The following is a 17,165-nucleotide window of genomic DNA, read 5'->3' on the forward strand; positions in this document are numbered from 1 at the left end:
CAGGCGCAAGAAGTGCACGAAAGAGAACACACCACTACTTGTGCAAATTGTAAGCAGCAGCAATACTAAAAGCGGGTGCGCTCCTCTTTAAGGTCGGATGATGGGCCTGGCAGCATGTGGGTGAAGGAGGCCAGGGTCCTGCCGCAGGGAGGCTGCTGGGGAGGGAAAGGCTGTGATTCACTTCAGGAGAGCGTTGGCTGAGTGCGAGGAGGAGCCTGGCAGCCCACGGGGCACACAGAGGGGGGAAATTAAGAGAATGGGGTGGCTGCAAGAGGAAGAGGAGATCAAAGCTCCTTCCTTTTTCCCTTCTGCTTCTGGCCCCTCAATGTGTCTTATTTCTGTTGTGTTTCTCAGGGTTTGCTTTCCATCAAGGTCAACCTGCAAGACACCTCAGATCAGCGACAGGTTTTGCCAAGAACTTCATGATCCGAGTCATTTAACCATTTCTGTTCTCCCAGCTGCACTTGCCTCACAGAATGGCAGCACTTGATATCTTGAAAGATAAAGAATATTTTGTCATAAGCAAAAGAAAACTAGAAAAGGTTGATGGCAGTAGTAGCGGGGAAATGAACTGAAAACCATAGACAAGGCAAAAGTCTGAATAATCAGATGAGTGAAGAGGCTTTTAGTGTGCAAGTGAAGCGGCATTGAGTCACATTGCAAGCTTGTACCATAAAATGAGCGATACCTGTTTCCCAGAAGGTGATTAGTTTGCATAATTCAGAAGTTTTATGAAGGGTGTTCATTGGAACCCGCTGAATAATTGATTTTTCTTTTGTTTCATTGGCAGATTTGGAAAGTCAAGAGGACTCATTTCAACCAGAGTGAAAGGAAAAAAATATTGATTTTTTTGTGAATTGAAAAGTAAAGCAAATAATAATTTGGAGGTTTCGAATGAGATATTTGTTCCTAAAAAAAAAAAAAATAAAAATCAATGCTTCATTTTGATAGTGGCTATTTGAATATGGTTTGAATGTTTAAAAATAACAGAGATTTTTGAAAGAAAATGTTGCTTTGAACAAGAAAAATCATTTAACTGGAAGAACATTGAGAACTACTTAACTGGAAATTCTGAAGGCTTGTTTTCCTTGATACTAAAGAATACGATCACGCTGGCCAAGCTCCTGAACAACATTACTGTCTCCTATTCTGAAGTTCTTTTCAAAAACAAAAGCCCCGCTCCCAGGTTAGACGGTTTATCATTCAGATCCAAACTTCTCAAGGAACCAGAGCCTGCAGTTCCACATGTCCCCGGCGTTCCAGGGGTCCAGGAGCTCAACAAAAGATTATTCCATCACTGCAAAGTCACAGACAGAAATCACAGCTGCGCTCTCTCCAGAACCTGCATTCGCCAGCTCAGTGTTAGGACCTGATATGCAGCCTGCTATTAAACAGCTTACTAATGAAATTATTCTGTTTCATGACATAGTATTAAAAAAGCAACACCAAAAGCACTCTTAGAGCATTCAGTTAAATCCCTTCAAGTCAGTGAAGGGCTGTATTTCCACCGCTATTGAAATAAAGGAGGAAGGGGAATGAAGGGACACCAAGTCCCATCTCACTCCTCCAGCACAGACACCTTGGCACAGAGATATCACGGATTTTCATTCAATCTTGACCTCTGGCCATAACCCAACACGGGCTGATATATCAGGCAGGTAATATTGTAGCAACACCACTTAAAAAGCTGCGGCAGCAAAATTTGTTGATGCAGTTAGGTCCTTAGAGTAATGAGAACCAGGCCGCCTGCTTTGCGCTTTTACAAGACGCAAGTTGGTTGCTGATGTTTGAAAACCATAAAAAGTGGGTTGATACAATGGCCATTTAAACGAGCAAACATAGCAAAAAACTTTAAGAAGTGAAACTTTCTCAAGAAAGCTCTGTTTAGCTGCAGCTGCACTTGCTGCAAAGGGTTCCCTTCACATTTTTCTCATTTCACCCAATGCTGGTTCTAGGCAGGAAAAATACAAAATTACATTTTGCCGGTGTGTAAGAAACCTTTGGTTTTTTTTGCAAAAGAGCTTATGATTTAAAAATGAGAAATGTTGTTGGTGGGGGCTTGAAAAAAGCTTTAGGAAAAGATGTACATGCATTGCCTCAAAAATTTCCCCTTTCCCTTAACATTTCATCAAAATTATAAAATTCAAAACATTTCCTCCTCTTTTGCATAGGGCCTGATTCTCATTGGACCACATCCAACACATTTGTTTCCTTTGTATGCTGCAGATACAATCTCACTGCTATGTGAAAGAAAAATTCCCCGAGTGGTGTTACCCACAAGACCATCCTCCTTTTTATCCCCTTTTATCGATTCTGAAGCCCTGTTTTATAATCTCTTTCACCTCTAGAAACACACTTGCAAACCCCCTTGGTTCTCCCCTTCATCCCTAGCACACAGGCCAACCAAACTGCCCACTATGGTTTGGATGGAAGTGACCTCAAAGAAAAATCAGTTCCAAAACCTCTGTGATGGGCAGGGACACCTTCCACTCAACCAGGTTGCCCAAAGCCCCATCGAGCCTGGCCTCAAACACTTCAGGAATGAAGCATCCACAGCTTCTCCGGGCAGCCTGTTCCAGGGCCTCACCACCCTCACGGGGAAGAATTTCTTCCTTATATCTAATCCAAATCTCCCCTCTTTCTGTTTAAAGCCATTAACCCTTGTCCTGTCCCTCTCCAGCTCTCTTGTAGGTCTCCTTTAGGTACTTGAAGGCTGCTTTAAGCTCTCCCTGGAGCCTTCTCTTCTCCAGGCTGAAGAACCCGAACTTTCTGGGCTGTGAGCACACATTGCCGCCTCACATTGAGCTTTTCATCAACAAACACCCCCAAGTCCTTCTCCTCAGGGCTGCTCTCAATCCATTTTCCACCCAGTCCGTATTTGTGCTCGAGATTGCCCCAACCCATGTGCACGACCTTCCAGAGAGGGCCCACGTTTTCTCTACTCTTCCTTATACCACTGATGTACTTAGAAAAGCTTTTCTAGTTGCCCTTGATGTCCCTGGCCAGACTGAATTCTATCAGGGCTTTAGCTTTCCCAACCTGATCCCTGGCTGCTTGGACAATTTCTCTTTTCCTTCCAGCTTCTGTGGCCAAAACATTAAGAATTCTTTTGGATGCTGGATCTGAATTTTAAAATGTAGGATTTCCTAGCTGGGTTTTCAGGTGATGATAGTGGGAGGAGGCAGCTGGAGCTGTGAAGAAGCACACTAGTTGGATGCTCACTGCAACCAGAGGCTTTATAGCTGGAATTAACCAGTGCTCAACTCATCCAGGAGAGCAAGCTGGCCACACTGAGACATGCAAGTTAATATTCTAAGAGTTTTTATAGATGTGACTGTCTAAGAATATGAGAATGTGTCATTGTTTGCTGAACAAAACCAGGACAGAATGATAAAGCTTGTAGGGAGAGGTAATATCTGTCAGCAAAGAGGTATAGTAAGAAAGAGCTTCTGAACAGAGAGGTAGTGGCTTGTCAGCTTTTTCAAACTATCACTTTGGTTAATGAAAGACTCAGCCTCTCCTTGCATATCTGTCCTCTCTGACATGTCAGGGTTTTGGTTTCATACTTAGCCCTGGTAGGGACTTTGGGAAAGGGGAATTGCTAAGTCCTAGAAACGTGGTTTTCAGTACTTCATCAAGTAGGGAAGACAATGTGCGTTATCAGTAGTGCAAGGGTAAGGCTTCTTACATGAGATCAGATTCTGCGGTGAAGAGTGGGTTGAACAACAAATCCTGCAGCTGATACATTTTTGGAAGGTATAGGAACTGCTTTTAGTTTGCTGACTCACGCGCTGCCAGTCACAAACCCAGTGCTTGGCGATAGCATCCCAGTTGCAGAGAGATCTGGGTTATGGGGTGATAGATTTTGTTTGTTTGTTTGTTTGCAACTGCTACACTTCGAAACAAGAAGCTTCCTGCAAAGTCTGGGATTTATTCTGCTATCCTCTGCCTGAAATTCTTTACCTGTGTTTTCTATAGCCTCCAGCCTATGATTTAACACATGTTCTAATGCAAACTCACAAGCCTTGCACACATCACTGTAAACTTTCAGTAACATGTGGTGGCTGATAGAGGCAAACAGATCAAGCACATCACTCCCATACATCAGGGCATCGACCCAACAGATCTTAGACATAACTCCCAGAAACAGATTCTCTGATAAACTTTGAAAACACAAACTACAATAAAGCCAGAAAAATGAGGTCAGGTTATAGCAAGGAGGGATTCCGAAATGGTCCCCATCCCTCTGTTCTGTGTTTCCATACCACCTTGCTCTGTCAGCCAAATTTTAAAGAGCATTACCGATGTGGATGCAGGTGGTATGCTATCTGGTCTTTACTAAAATGTGGTTTTGTTCTTAAATGGCTTTCAGGCAGGTTTTCTCTGGGATTATGCTTCATTCACAGCCAAACAGTCACATCTGAAAGCACTGAAAAGCTACATGCACCCTTCAGTGATCCAGCCACTCATATTTCTGCCCAAAACATCCTTCCCCCTCTTGGTATTCTCCTTTCCCTCTCTTCGTCTCATCAAGAGCCCTCTGAGATTTCTGCACAGAAGCTGTTTCCCCAAGATGTCCAAGGCTTGCAGCTTCTGTTCCCAAACTCAGTGTGACCCTGGGAAGAGATGTGTCCCTGTGCTGTGGTTCTGAGATCAGCCCCCGCACAGGCAAGTCAGACTGAGTGGGGATGTGGCTGAATCTAACAAAATATCTTTAGAAGCCTTAGCCCATGATTCCTATTGACCTCAACTGCTGAAACATTCACTCCTCTGGCCTTGACAAACTTCAGCTTACTGTTACGTATTCAAAATGCTACTGTGAATCTGCCAATTTGAACAACTTGTCACCCTCTTTGTATCTGCCCGCTGGCTTCACCCTTCTGCTATGGTACTTTCTTTCCTTCGTTTAATTTGATTTCATTTCATTTTCCGGTCCATCCCATTCTAACCATCAGCTCTCATTCCCTCTTCAGAAATGGCCTCCAGACTTTGACTGGTAAACAAAGCTGATCTTCATTACCCACTTGTCATCAAATCAAAGAGGAGCTTTAGAATGTGCTCCATGTCACCCCCTGGATCTGAACAGAACTTCACACTGTGAGCTTAGGAAAATAACTTTCCTTGTCAGATCTCCTGTCTTTCAAGGATTTGGATTCTCTGTATGTCCACTGAGTTGGAGCACTAACTCCTTTATATAAACTTCTTTCAGTCCTTTGCTTTATAAATGTTAAATATAAAGGTTTAATTCTAGGTTTTCCAGGAGTCCTGCTTTGATCTTGTAGTTTGAAATGCCATAAAACAATTTTATAAAAAAAATCAAGGACTTAATTAGCCCTGTGAAAACTGGAAGCAGGTTCTTGAACTAGATAACGCACGTGAATTACACTCCTCATCTGTACCCTTTAAAAATATTTCTTAGGCATCTCATTTCTTAGGAGAATGGCAGTGCTCACTTCTTCCGCAAAACTTTGTCATGATTTATTCTTGTGCCCCCCATTAGATGGAAACTGCTGTACTGTCAGAGCCAGAGACTATCAGAAATATGGCTGCATTTTGCTGTTATTCCTTTTTTGTAATGCTTTAAGAAATAAAGGGAGGCAGAAGTAAAATTTTCTCCAGTATTTCTCCATGGCTCCACAGCTGCAGCTTGTCATGGGGTACACTAAACTGCTTTATTTTTAGACTTGGGGGGTTCCTTTGGTTCATTTTTTGCTTATTCCTGAAAACACACTAGCTTTTGGTGTTCACTCTGGGATGAAGCTGTCTGCTTTATTCCGTGTTCTCTCCCAAATGACTGGCCTAGAAACAAGAGATTTGTGGTGCTCTGCTTTGTTAAGGTAAGTCCGTATACGTCTGCCTAGATACTTCAGGATCTGTGTTCAAATTCCTCCTAAAATCTCTCCCCTGCCACAACCCCTTACAGGAAACTGGAGGAGATTAATTACATTAGTGTGTCAAGACCTTTTGCCTGTGGTGCTTCTCAGTCCTGTCTCTTTATTTCCTCTTACTTCTGCCCGCATCTTTTTCCATACATTCTCAGATCTTACATTTTGAGCATAAGCTGCATGGGCTCAGATCCTTCTGGACAATGTGCTGACCAGCAGAAGTGCACAAGAAGAGCGATCCCATGTGCCCTGAGAAGCAGCGAAAGGAGAACTCCTCAGGTAGGGTTGTCCTTGCTCTGCTGGGGCTGGACTGAGGGCACGGGTTTAGGACTAGAGAGCAGCATCTGGAAATCCAGGTTAGAAGCTGACAGAAAGGCCACATTTCTGAGAGACTTAAAAATCAGTGGGTTTGTGATGCGAATTGTGGTTCCTTCACTGATCCACCAAACTTGGTCATATCTAGGCCTTTACCTACACTAATCAGCTTTTAGTCCTTTAATGGTAATGAAACGATATTTTTCCAGTCACTGTGTTATTTCCTTTCCTCTTTACCTATTGTTTTGTAGAAAAGATTTTTTCTTCAGCCATACCACTCAGAGGTCCGGATTTTTTTTTTCAAATGACAGTGCATTTCAAAACCCCAATAGGTTTGTGGCAAACTAACATGGTAAAAACGTGAACTGCTTAACATAAGAAGACATTATCTCACGTTCTGAGTTTAACAAAATATCCTGAAACCAGATACTTATGCAAATGATAAGCTTCTCTTCTCCCCATTACACCTCAAGCAATTCACGAGGGAAGTTCCTGTCACAGAAGAAAAAAACATGGGCAGCATGAGACAGGTTTTAGGGTATGAAAATAATTTTGTGAATAATAACAACATTTTACAATAGGAATTCTGACAAGGTGTCAGCAGGAAGGTTTTCCGTAACAAGCATTCAGTGAGGAAAAGCAATTCAAATTACTAAAATGCGAGTTACTAACCCAAAATGAGAGATAAACTTATAGGAGAAACTTAGTTATTTAACTTACTATCAATCTGACTAATCCCAGTAGTGTAGGCCAGTGTTCAGTGTAAATCGCGTGTCCCTTTCCGAGACAAGTTCAAAGAGGCCACGAGAGCTGAACCACTCCTAAGCTCGTTGCTCAGTTTTAGGCTCTGCAAGGCCCTCAGTCCCCTCCTGCTCTGACACTTCGCTATGGCAGTATATGGAGAGTACAAAGGTTTCCTGTAACCTGGGGATTAATATCACCCCTAAGAACAAAGAGTACTGTAATATAAGTATGTGCAATAAAGGAAAGATTTGCTTTACACTGAGGTTTTGGACATGGCAAGTGCAAAGCACAGGCTGTCAGAGACAGCCTGAGGAATATCCTTTCTGAAAGATGATCTGAATCTCAAAGTCAAAGGGAGGGCTCTTCTTTTACCTCTTCCCTCACCCTACTCCTAGGCCATGTATCAGCTTCCAGTTATGGTGAAAATGTGGAAGAAAACACTTCTCAAGATGAGGAAGCCAAGGCAGGAAGATACCAGACTGCAGAGACAAGAAGGCCCAGTGACTACATAGGATAAGTCCTATGGCTGGAGCCCACAAGGCATGGTGATGTTATGCAGGGAACGTGGACAAAGCAGAAGCCCACAGACCCTTCAGCTGAAGAGCAGTTAGAAGACAGGCACAGCAGAGAGAACAGGCATCCTCAGCGATCCTTGTGGATCTTATTTTACAGGGGAACTCATTCAGTTACCAAGACCTTGAGCTGGGAAGGATGGGAGCAGTGAAGGAGAGATCTTATTCGGAACTAGATCTCTCTTTTACTGCATCATCCATCTGCTATCTACATACGTTAACTCAAGATCTAAAGCCCAATTAGCAAGAACAGAGGGTGCCATAGCAAGATGGTCTCTGTCCATTGGAAGGAGGATACTCTGGGCTCACCTCAGGCAGCCAAGACAGTGATTACTTCAAGGGACTCCACAGGGAGACACGTTGTGCCTTACTTAGAAGAGCAGTCATCGTAACATGAAGCTTTTAAGGAGAAACAAGGGTAAAAAGTTAAAAATGGTTGATCTGAAATGGCACCCTCAGAAGATACTGTGGATATGTGGGGCAACAAGCACCAAGTCTCACGTGGCAATCCTTCGCAAGTGGTTCATGGTCAATTGCACCATCAATTTGCAGTCTCAACTGATTATCAGGAGATGACATTATGGTTGGTGAGGCTCAAATGCATCATTTGTTTAACTGCATACAAAACCCAAGCCCAAAAGATACATACGACTGGTTATTTGGTTACTGATTCTGGATATGAAAATGTCAGGCAGAACCTGGTAATTTCATGCCATAAATCTCACTGATACTCTGGTACACAATGTTGTGACAGCATCTATTTAACATTAAATTTAACATTAAAATTGATCTAAGCTTGTCTAACCAGTAATGCAATATGGGCCTGACTCATTATTAGGGTGCAGTTTTTCATTTTCCAATAGCCATATATTTATTTATTGTCAGTTTTGTTTTGAATGCTGGTCAAAATCAAACTAACTATGAGTCTGTCATTATAAACAACTGTTGCATCACCTAACTATGGAAGCAGTGAATTTATTTATATTATTAAGTATTTATGTGATTTCAAGATCAAATATTTATCCTGTAACTTGGGTTTGGGCAGGCTACTGTTCAGGAACTAATACTGTTAGTTTTTCTAGGTCATAGTCTAAAAGTAGGTCTTTGCAATCTACTAGATCTACATATATAAATGATGAAGCACTTTCTAAAAGAACTTCTCAAAGTGTGGGAAAAGAAGAATGATGACATTCAGTGTAACTGAAATGTAACTTCATCTTTGTGAAATTCTTTAGGCAATGATTCATGGAAATGACAGTGTATCACATAAAAAAGCAAAATTATTTTCAGACCTTACATGACTTTTAAAAGGCCAATGGGTGAAAATGGTTTCACTGAGATTTGAAGCAATGCAGGTTCTCTAAGAAATAATCAAAGCTCCTGCAGTGTTTTTCATATGTTGATCTCAAGGTACTTAGGCAGTAAAGTCCACAGGCAGGGAAAGTACTGTATAGATGTGGAAGTCATTAGCTATAAACCTAGACAGATCATTTTTTCTTAGAAACAGGACAGCCTAAAGAAGCTGGGTTATGATTCAAGTCACATCACTGATATGAAAAGATGAAGTCATTGCAAGTGTAATTAGTATTTTGAAGGGGCAGCAATTTTTAAATATCAAAAGCACCAACATTAAAGTAAGTAAAGAAATTGGGGGTGGAGGGAAGTCCTCCATGAAAAAGCTAGCTCACACTGATTGACTGTGCCACATTAGCCAGAAGTAAAGCTCTCTGTGTGTTGTCCTGGTAGGAAATACCTGGAAATACCTGTTATTTCCTAGTGCCTACTAGGAAATACCTGGTAGAACTATACCTGGTATAGTTCTCTGTGTGTTGTCCTAGTAGGAAATACCTGGTGATTGCTAAAATATTAAGTGCTATGATTGTGCAAGCTGGCAGCACCAAAGGGCCTGAACTACTCTATTGGATGATTACCTCCCCTCATAATTCTTAAAGCAGAATGTATGCCAGTTTCAAATTGAATAGATATTTTCCATCTGCTGAATAGTTGTTTTTGTTCATGCTGTTTGAGGTTAACTGTGCACGTACTAATCAAACCCACTACTTCCTTTCTCGTAAAACCAAAACAAAGCTGCATGTTACTTTCAGGTACAGCATCTGGGATCAAAGCTATATATACACACACTGACTCTGTGTGGGTTCAAACATTTTGAAGATTCAGTATCCTGAAAGGTGTCGCCTTTTTTCCAGTCCTGAGAGTTCCTGCTTGCCCTTAAGTCTGTAGGCATCACTACCTTCAGACCCCTCAGCATCCATCCCAGCGTAGAAATGCTCTTGATATTGGTCACCGTGGGCTTTCTCTGCACAGCCAGCACCATGGCCGAAGGTGGGTAGATAAAGGAGACAAGGTAGCTGGGGGTGTCTTCATTTTCTTGGTTTCACCTTTTTGCAGGAGAGGGACTGGGTATAACAGGGAGGGGGAGATGACATGGGACCCCTCCATGCGGGGAAGATGGTTTTGGGGCACCAGGAGGTACCCAGCAAACCAGACTCAGACTTTAGAGCAGAAGCATCTGCAGAGGGGCCGGGCAGGATTCAGAGTAGCTCAACAAGGAAGAAAGGTTTTGATAAACCAGGCCCTGTGGGTGAAGTTGTTGGCAGCTGAAAATGTGGATACAGAGGTTTGAATGAAGAAATTCTGCTCCTCCTGACCCTAAACTCCTGCACTGCACAACTGAAGAAGATAGCCCGGCCCCAAAGTGGACTGATATAAAATGAAATTCAACAAATAATACTGAATCTTCACAGCTTATTAAAGCAGAAGTTGGTGCCTTCCCATTGTGTAGCAGGATAGAGTGGAGAAGCTGTAAAAAGCAGCCAGTGGAGATGTACATGATACAGTTTAAGTTTTCTAGTTATTTTTTTCAGTATGTTTATCAGACTTTGCTGTGTGTTGCTATACTGCGGCTTGGGGTGTTTACTGTTGCTGTACCATGGCTTGGGAATAGCTTGTTAAAAATGAGGAACAAAAAGATCAGAAACAGAAATATGCAAACGGCTTTTCCAGTCAGTTTTATCATTACCCTAATGGTTCTGTTCCATACAGGATGTCAACTGCTTTGTTTCTAAATGTCAACATGCTTATTTCTACCAGGCAGAAATTGTTGTTGTAGTGCCTAATTTTACATTTCAAATGTCAGCTTTACCATATGAAGTCTATTTTTTTTTTTCTTTCTTTCTTATGTATGTGAAAAAAATTGTGCTGAGGGAAGCTGAAGCATGCAGGTCATTGCCTCAGCAGGTGGGCCAAATTACCTACTATTTAAGCAACAAGTAATTGCTGAGATTTATAATATCACGTATAGTAATCAAAGCACTTTTTGAGCTTTTTTAAGTACAGGGTGTTTCAAAAAGATGAACCCAATTTCAAAGCAGAGTCCGTCTTTTTGAAACACCCTGTATATGAATGCAGTGCCTGCATGGATTGTCTTGGAGTTCTTTATTTTGGAAGGATTTAGCTGCATTTCTAGGAATTACCCATGGATAATAGGAGGTGGTACGACTCTTTGTTGTGCAGGTTTTAAGCAAATAACTGCAGATCGTTCCTTGACAGTTGCCTTAGTGTCGTGCTCTTTACCTCCTTACAGTAATGGAAGTGACTCAGCCAGCCATGGTGCTGGCCAACAGGCAAGGAGTGGCCAGCTTGGTGTGTAAATACAAGCACATTGGGAATGCAAAGGAAATTCGAGTGACTCTGCTCAAACAGACGGGTGACCAGTTCACTGAAATCTGTGCTTCAACCTACACGACGGAGTTTAAAATGTTCAGTGTGGAGGAGGTCATTCAGTGCCACGTCAGCCCCAGCCGAAACAAAGTGACCCTCACCCTCACCGGCCTGCAAGTTAATGATACTGGTCTTTACATCTGCAAGATGGAGAGGATGTACCCTCCACCCTATTTTATGAACAAGGGAAATGGGACGCATCTCTATGTCATTGGTAAGCCAAGCAGCTTTATGATACTGTGATATTCCCAGATTAATGGAGTTTCTAGGATGTCTCATCAAAGTCCTGTTTGCAAGAAGTGAGGCTGAACACTGATTCAAGCTCTGAGAATTGTGATTAACTCCTATTCTTTTCAGGTGTCCCTGCACACACCTAAGGCACGCACAGTCACAGCCACACAATGTATTTAGCAATGTACGGGATGTTTGACAGCATAAGCAATACCTTATAGTGTACATGCACATCTAGGCAGTTGGATACCTAAGTGCAGAACCAGCAGAGAGTAAGGTGTCTATTCTTCTACAGATAAAGCCTATTTCAACTGGAAGCTGAGCAGGCAGGGACTCAGAGCTCAGTCCTGGTAGTATCCTGGGACAGGACAGAGCAAGGCAGTGTGGAGGCTGAATTATTGGCTTCAGGGGCTTCCTTATGAGGCTCATGTGTGACATGACTTGTGTGATATCATATGTTTTAGATCCAGAACCTTGTCCAGACACTGCCATATATCTCTGGGTATTAGGAGCTGCTGCCTCAGGACTTTTTCTTTACAGTATCATCATCTCAGCCATTCTCGTGGGCAAAGCGGTAAGTCCCATCAACTCAGCCCCATCCTGCTAATAACACCCTTTTGTGTGATGAGGACAAGGAGAAAGAAATGAAAATAGGGAAGAACTCTAGGAACAAACGCACCGGGATGCTCCTTTTCACTCGTGCAATGCTGCTAAAATAATGCAAAACAAGGGAACTTATTGGAGCTGCCATTTAGATTTGTTTATGGCTCATTGTGTTGTCAGAGTACCAGAAAGCAGCTTACATTAGCTGGACTGAGCCTTGGCTTAGGTTTGGATGCTTAGAACAGGTTGGAATCCTGGATGCTTCTGGGATCAAAGGCAACAGTCTTCATGTGTACTCTGATTTCACAACTGATTGATACAAAATCCCAGGGTTTGATTTTTCCTTTTCTCACCATTCATCTCTGTGTGCAAAGCAAATTTAAAGAGGCTTCTCCTAGTGATGTCTTAGAGCATTTTTAACTTCACAGCTAGAAATGTCTGGGCAAAGACAAAGGCATGTGAAATGTAAGACTGGTTGCCTCTTCCCATGGGGGTCTGGAGTACTCACAGTCCGCTAGAAATAAACTCGATGCCAAAGCTTAAAATCAAACAGTATCCCTGTCCCATATTTTTCAATCCACCCTTTTCCCCAGAAGTTAAATGAAGCTGTCCAATGTGAACACTTGCAGCTTTGAACCAACACTGAACTCGGCAGCAGGAGCACCTTCACAGGGCTACATGAATACTGTGACTCTGCTTTTTTGCTAAATGGCCCCTGTACCTCCAGAATCTCCCTCAGATGGCCTCAACAGATCTTCTACAAAGAGGGGTGACAGGGAAAGGTGTCTGGAATACCTTTTACTCAGTAAAGGCAGAACATCTACCAGTTTTCTCTAAAATGTGCTGGTCAATTATTATTATTATTTGACAACTTGTTTCTTTTACTATCTTCCCATGTTTTATAGATAAAAAGAAGACGATGTCTCACCACTGGGGTCTATGTGAAAATGCCTTCTGAAAAGCTAGAGAAAAAAGTGATTCCATTCCACATCACTGTTAACTGAAACAAGGAAAGAGGGAAATATTTCCCAGCTGAGACTGAGAGTCTGCTAATTCACTTAAGTTAAAGAAATAAAATGAGTTGTCTTATTACAAAGGTGTATGGGAAGGACAGAGAATATTCTTTGTAACTTCTATAGTTTGGAGAAGAATAAATAGTTTATGCATTAATATTTCAAGGTCAACCCTGTCACACAAAAATGGCTACATTAGGCCATCGATTCTTTTGAGTTGTATTGTACCAATATATAGTGTATATAAATATGTATAGCATTAAGACCTATTGCTGTTGCAGCTGAGCATCTTACTGACAAATTTTACCATGTTTACTGATCAACGGAAATCCAAACACTATTACGACAGAGGCTTGTGTGTCATTGCAAGGCTAATCCTATCGCTCGGGGGAAGCAGAGGCAGAAGAGCACACTAATGTCCAAAGGAATGTTGACTTGTTTCCTTGCGTTGCTATTTATTGGTCCCATTTACAGCACTGGTGCTCCGCGCTTCCCCAGAGGCATCGCCGTAGGCTGGCGCTGGTGACACTGCTGCTCTAAGAGCCTGATCTCAGCTGGGAGGATGTTCCAGCTCTGCTGGGGCCTTGCGTTTTACAAATGCTAAATTAGCATCTATCCAAAAGGCAGAAGTATGTTGCTGTGTTTAACTGAGTCTATTTTCCATGAAAATACCAATAGTGTATAATCTTGTTTATTAGTTATATACCATTCAATAAAAACCTTGAAGCTTTGCCCAAATTCAAGTTCATTTCTTATTCACCTTTCTCAGAAGGAACAGGAAGTGGCTACATGTTAGAAAGCAGCGATGACAAGATGAACCTTTCCCCTCTGACTCTGTTTTTTGCCCTTCTGAGGAAGCCTGTGTGCTCTTGCATGCACCGACTTTCTCAGCACTCCTCCTCAGGGGACCACCATCAAAATCTGCCAGCTCTTCTACTCGTCTAGTTAGAGCTGCTATGATGGGGTTCAGAGACGCTACCAATCACCTTTTCACTTCCAGCACAGTTACTCACGTGCAGAACGTAGCTGTAACAACTCCGACAGCATCTCCTGCACATGTTTATACAAAAAGCTAGTCCTAGTTTCAAATCCTGTTTTCTTTGCACCTCTTTGACACTCTCACTCACTAAATGCCAGCCAACACACAAAGCTGCTGGAGCTTCAAACAATTTCAGCATCCTCAGCTATGACCTACTTCTTTGACTCTTTGCTACCAAAATTTCACCTTGCAACCCCAAAACATGGCAGCACGTGGCTCTGTCTCACAGCTGTGAACCCATCTTCCTGGCTCCATAATTGTGAACCCAAGCCCCCCAGCCCTCTACGCCGTGTTCCTGCAGCGGCAGCAGCCCCCAGGACACCCAGTTTCATTGTTCTTTTGGTCGTTTTTCCCCTCTTGCCCCTTCATCTGACACCACCTCCAACTGTACAAACAAACATTCACATTCTCAATTTGCCAGTGTTCGCAGGTGCTAACTGCTCTCTCTATGTTGACCCACAGTTGTGGTGTATTAAGTAAAAGTAGCATCTCATGACATATCGTTTTTCTGAAGGTGTTTTAGTATTCAGGCGTCAGCTGGGTTTTTTACCCTAATTTTCCACTAACCTGCTGTTTTGGGGATAAAAAATGGTCAAAGATCACAAATCTGACATCACTGCAAAATGACTGAATATCTGCTTATTCAAGTGCAGCCTGCTCAGAGAAATGTGTTCCATGATTGATAACAACCGATTTAACCCACACGTCCACTGGCACAAGCTGTAAAGTCTTCCAATAAATTTACCCCAGCAAAGCAAGAATAATTATCCAGGGCAATTTTTTTCCACCACAGCCAGTATTAGCTCAGATATCCCCTGAACCATGTGTGTGACTCCTAATCAGGAATCAACTGTTTCTTCTTTATCTTTTCCTTGGCAATTCCTATACACTGGAACCAAGACCTTAGTTTTAAGCAATCTAAAAGCAGCTCAAGTAAATGATTTTCTAAGTTTATCCCTCCTGGGTGAAGAGATGCTTTGGACCTGTGTCAAAAACCTCACGACCTCTGGCCATAGATGGCTGTGAATCTGCATCAGCACAGAACTTGTGTATATTCGTATTCACCTTCTTTTCTGGCAGCTAAGTTGACTGTGGTTAAGCCTTCTGCTCACTTGCGTTTCATTGAGACATTCAGCCTGTAATGACCAGTGAAGAATTCTGCCCTAAATATGCTACAGGCTGCTAAATTACCTGAATGGTGAAGGTTATGGGAGAGCAGAGAAGAAATGATCATCTCACATATGGCAAGAGCAATATTTTGTGTTTGCTCCTGCACTTCAATTCCTGGTATGATGTTTATTCATTATCCTATTGGAAATTATTCTGCCGAAATTCTCTGGCTGTTCTGAACTTCTCTTCACGCTCAGTAGCTACCTTTTCCAACCTCTTATTTCTGCACTGCTTAATTTTCTCTGGCTTTCCTTACCACTGTAGCAGCCTTCCCTGAGCTAAGTGTTATATATGTACATTACCACTTTTGTTCTAAGCCAGGCTCCCCTTTGGAATTTTCTGGCAGGGTGATCGGTGCACTCAAATCAGCAGATGTAGCAGTTAAGACCAAAGTGGGATTTCAGTTCAGATTTTATTGACAATACTCTTGTAATTTATATCTGGCACTACAGAGATGAGTGGAGCTTAAGTGCCCGCAGAGATAATATTTATACCTATCTCATATGGTCCATATAGCAGCTAGCTCTGAAGAGTGCAGAGACCTGACCTCAGGGAATTTCCATTGCCATGATGTGCTGTGCTGCTCTCCAGGACCTTGAGCTCTTTGCTTTTCCCTGATACTTGGAGAGTGTCTTGCCACAATCAGCAGTCAAAAAGATTTGACATATGCAAGTCAGATGTAGTTTTCGGTCAGACCATAGAAGTACCAACATGAAAACTGCAAACTCCAGGTCAGTGCACACCCCAGAAAATGCAATAAAGAGGAAAACCTGACTCTTTCTAGGAAGAATGTGAAAAGCAAATGTGAAAGGATTTGGTGTCAGAGCTCAGCTCATTAGAACAGAGAGTTTAAAAATATAACTGCGTATCTTACCTGGACAGATGAATAATGAGACCATACTGCTTAGTGAGGTTCAGGATGAGTTTCTTTAGATGTGCCCTTCACCAACCAGGAGACATGTCAGCCTGTTGGAGAAACAGAGATTGTGAGTTTCTGGCTGCATCTGAGTAGGCACTCACAGCTGTAGCTGTCTGCACCAATGACAATGGCACATGCGTACACCACTCCCTAATATTCTATTTTAATTTTCATCAGCTTTTTTATCTGAACTACTTTTCTTCTTGCCATTTTCAATTATCAGACTCCTAGCTGATACAGAAAACACGTGACGAGTCTCCCACATGGCTACTCTATGAGTAGGTAATGAGTAGTCTGTTATTTCAGCATTACAGATTTTTTCCTGTGAAATATTAAAATTCCTCACACTTTGGAGGAATATGCGAATCTGAACTCACTACTCGGTCAGGCCTTGAGGTCAAAGACCCCTAGGCTATGCAACAACGGTCCTGCTGAACTGTTCCTATCCTCCCTAACCTCTTGACCTTCGCTCAAGATTCCCCTGGGTGTAATTTCTTGTTTTTCAATAACCAACACCTGCACTGGCCAGGTAATTCCTAAGTGGCTCGATACAATTCCTGAGTTCCTTCAAGCTTTGCAACTCCAAAGAACAGAGTACACATGTAAGAGGCTAAGGCAAGATTTGGAGGCAAAGTGCATTGGAAGGGAAGATGGGACAGGTTTATTCCTTTCACTAGACAAAAGCTATAGCTCGCTAAGGGAGCAAGCCCTGAGAAATAAACCAGAAAATACATCACTTTTCCCTGTGATGGGAACCGCCTGAACCATGACTAAAGAGCTCTGCCCCTAGGAGAGGTATAAATTGGAATCAGATGATGTAGCCAATAGTTATATCATGAAATCCAAACCAGAGAATGCTGGTGTATAGCAGATGGTTTTACGCATTACTGAAAACAATTTATTCTTGACATTTGTAAAGTGCATGCTTGCTTG

At 42.3% G+C, this 17,165-nt stretch overlaps 1 protein-coding gene across 1 annotated transcript; it reads left to right on the forward strand.

Moving 5' to 3' along the window:
* Positions 1–9,801: 9,801 nt before the first annotated feature.
* On the forward strand, positions 9,802–13,095 carry CTLA4 (cytotoxic T-lymphocyte associated protein 4; the record flags this gene model as incomplete). The annotated part of the gene is made up of 4 exons (XM_080347086.1): positions 9,802–9,859; positions 11,121–11,471; positions 11,953–12,062; positions 12,997–13,095. The coding sequence occupies 4 exons, from the start codon at positions 9,802–9,804 to the stop codon at positions 13,093–13,095; spliced, it is 618 nt and encodes a 205-aa protein (XP_080203212.1).
* Positions 13,096–17,165: the final 4,070 nt, after the last annotated feature.

This window comes from Nesoenas mayeri, assembly GCF_963082525.1.
Source record: "Nesoenas mayeri genome assembly, chromosome: 6".
In the NCBI taxonomy this organism is placed as follows: domain Eukaryota; kingdom Metazoa; phylum Chordata; class Aves; order Columbiformes; family Columbidae; genus Nesoenas; species Nesoenas mayeri.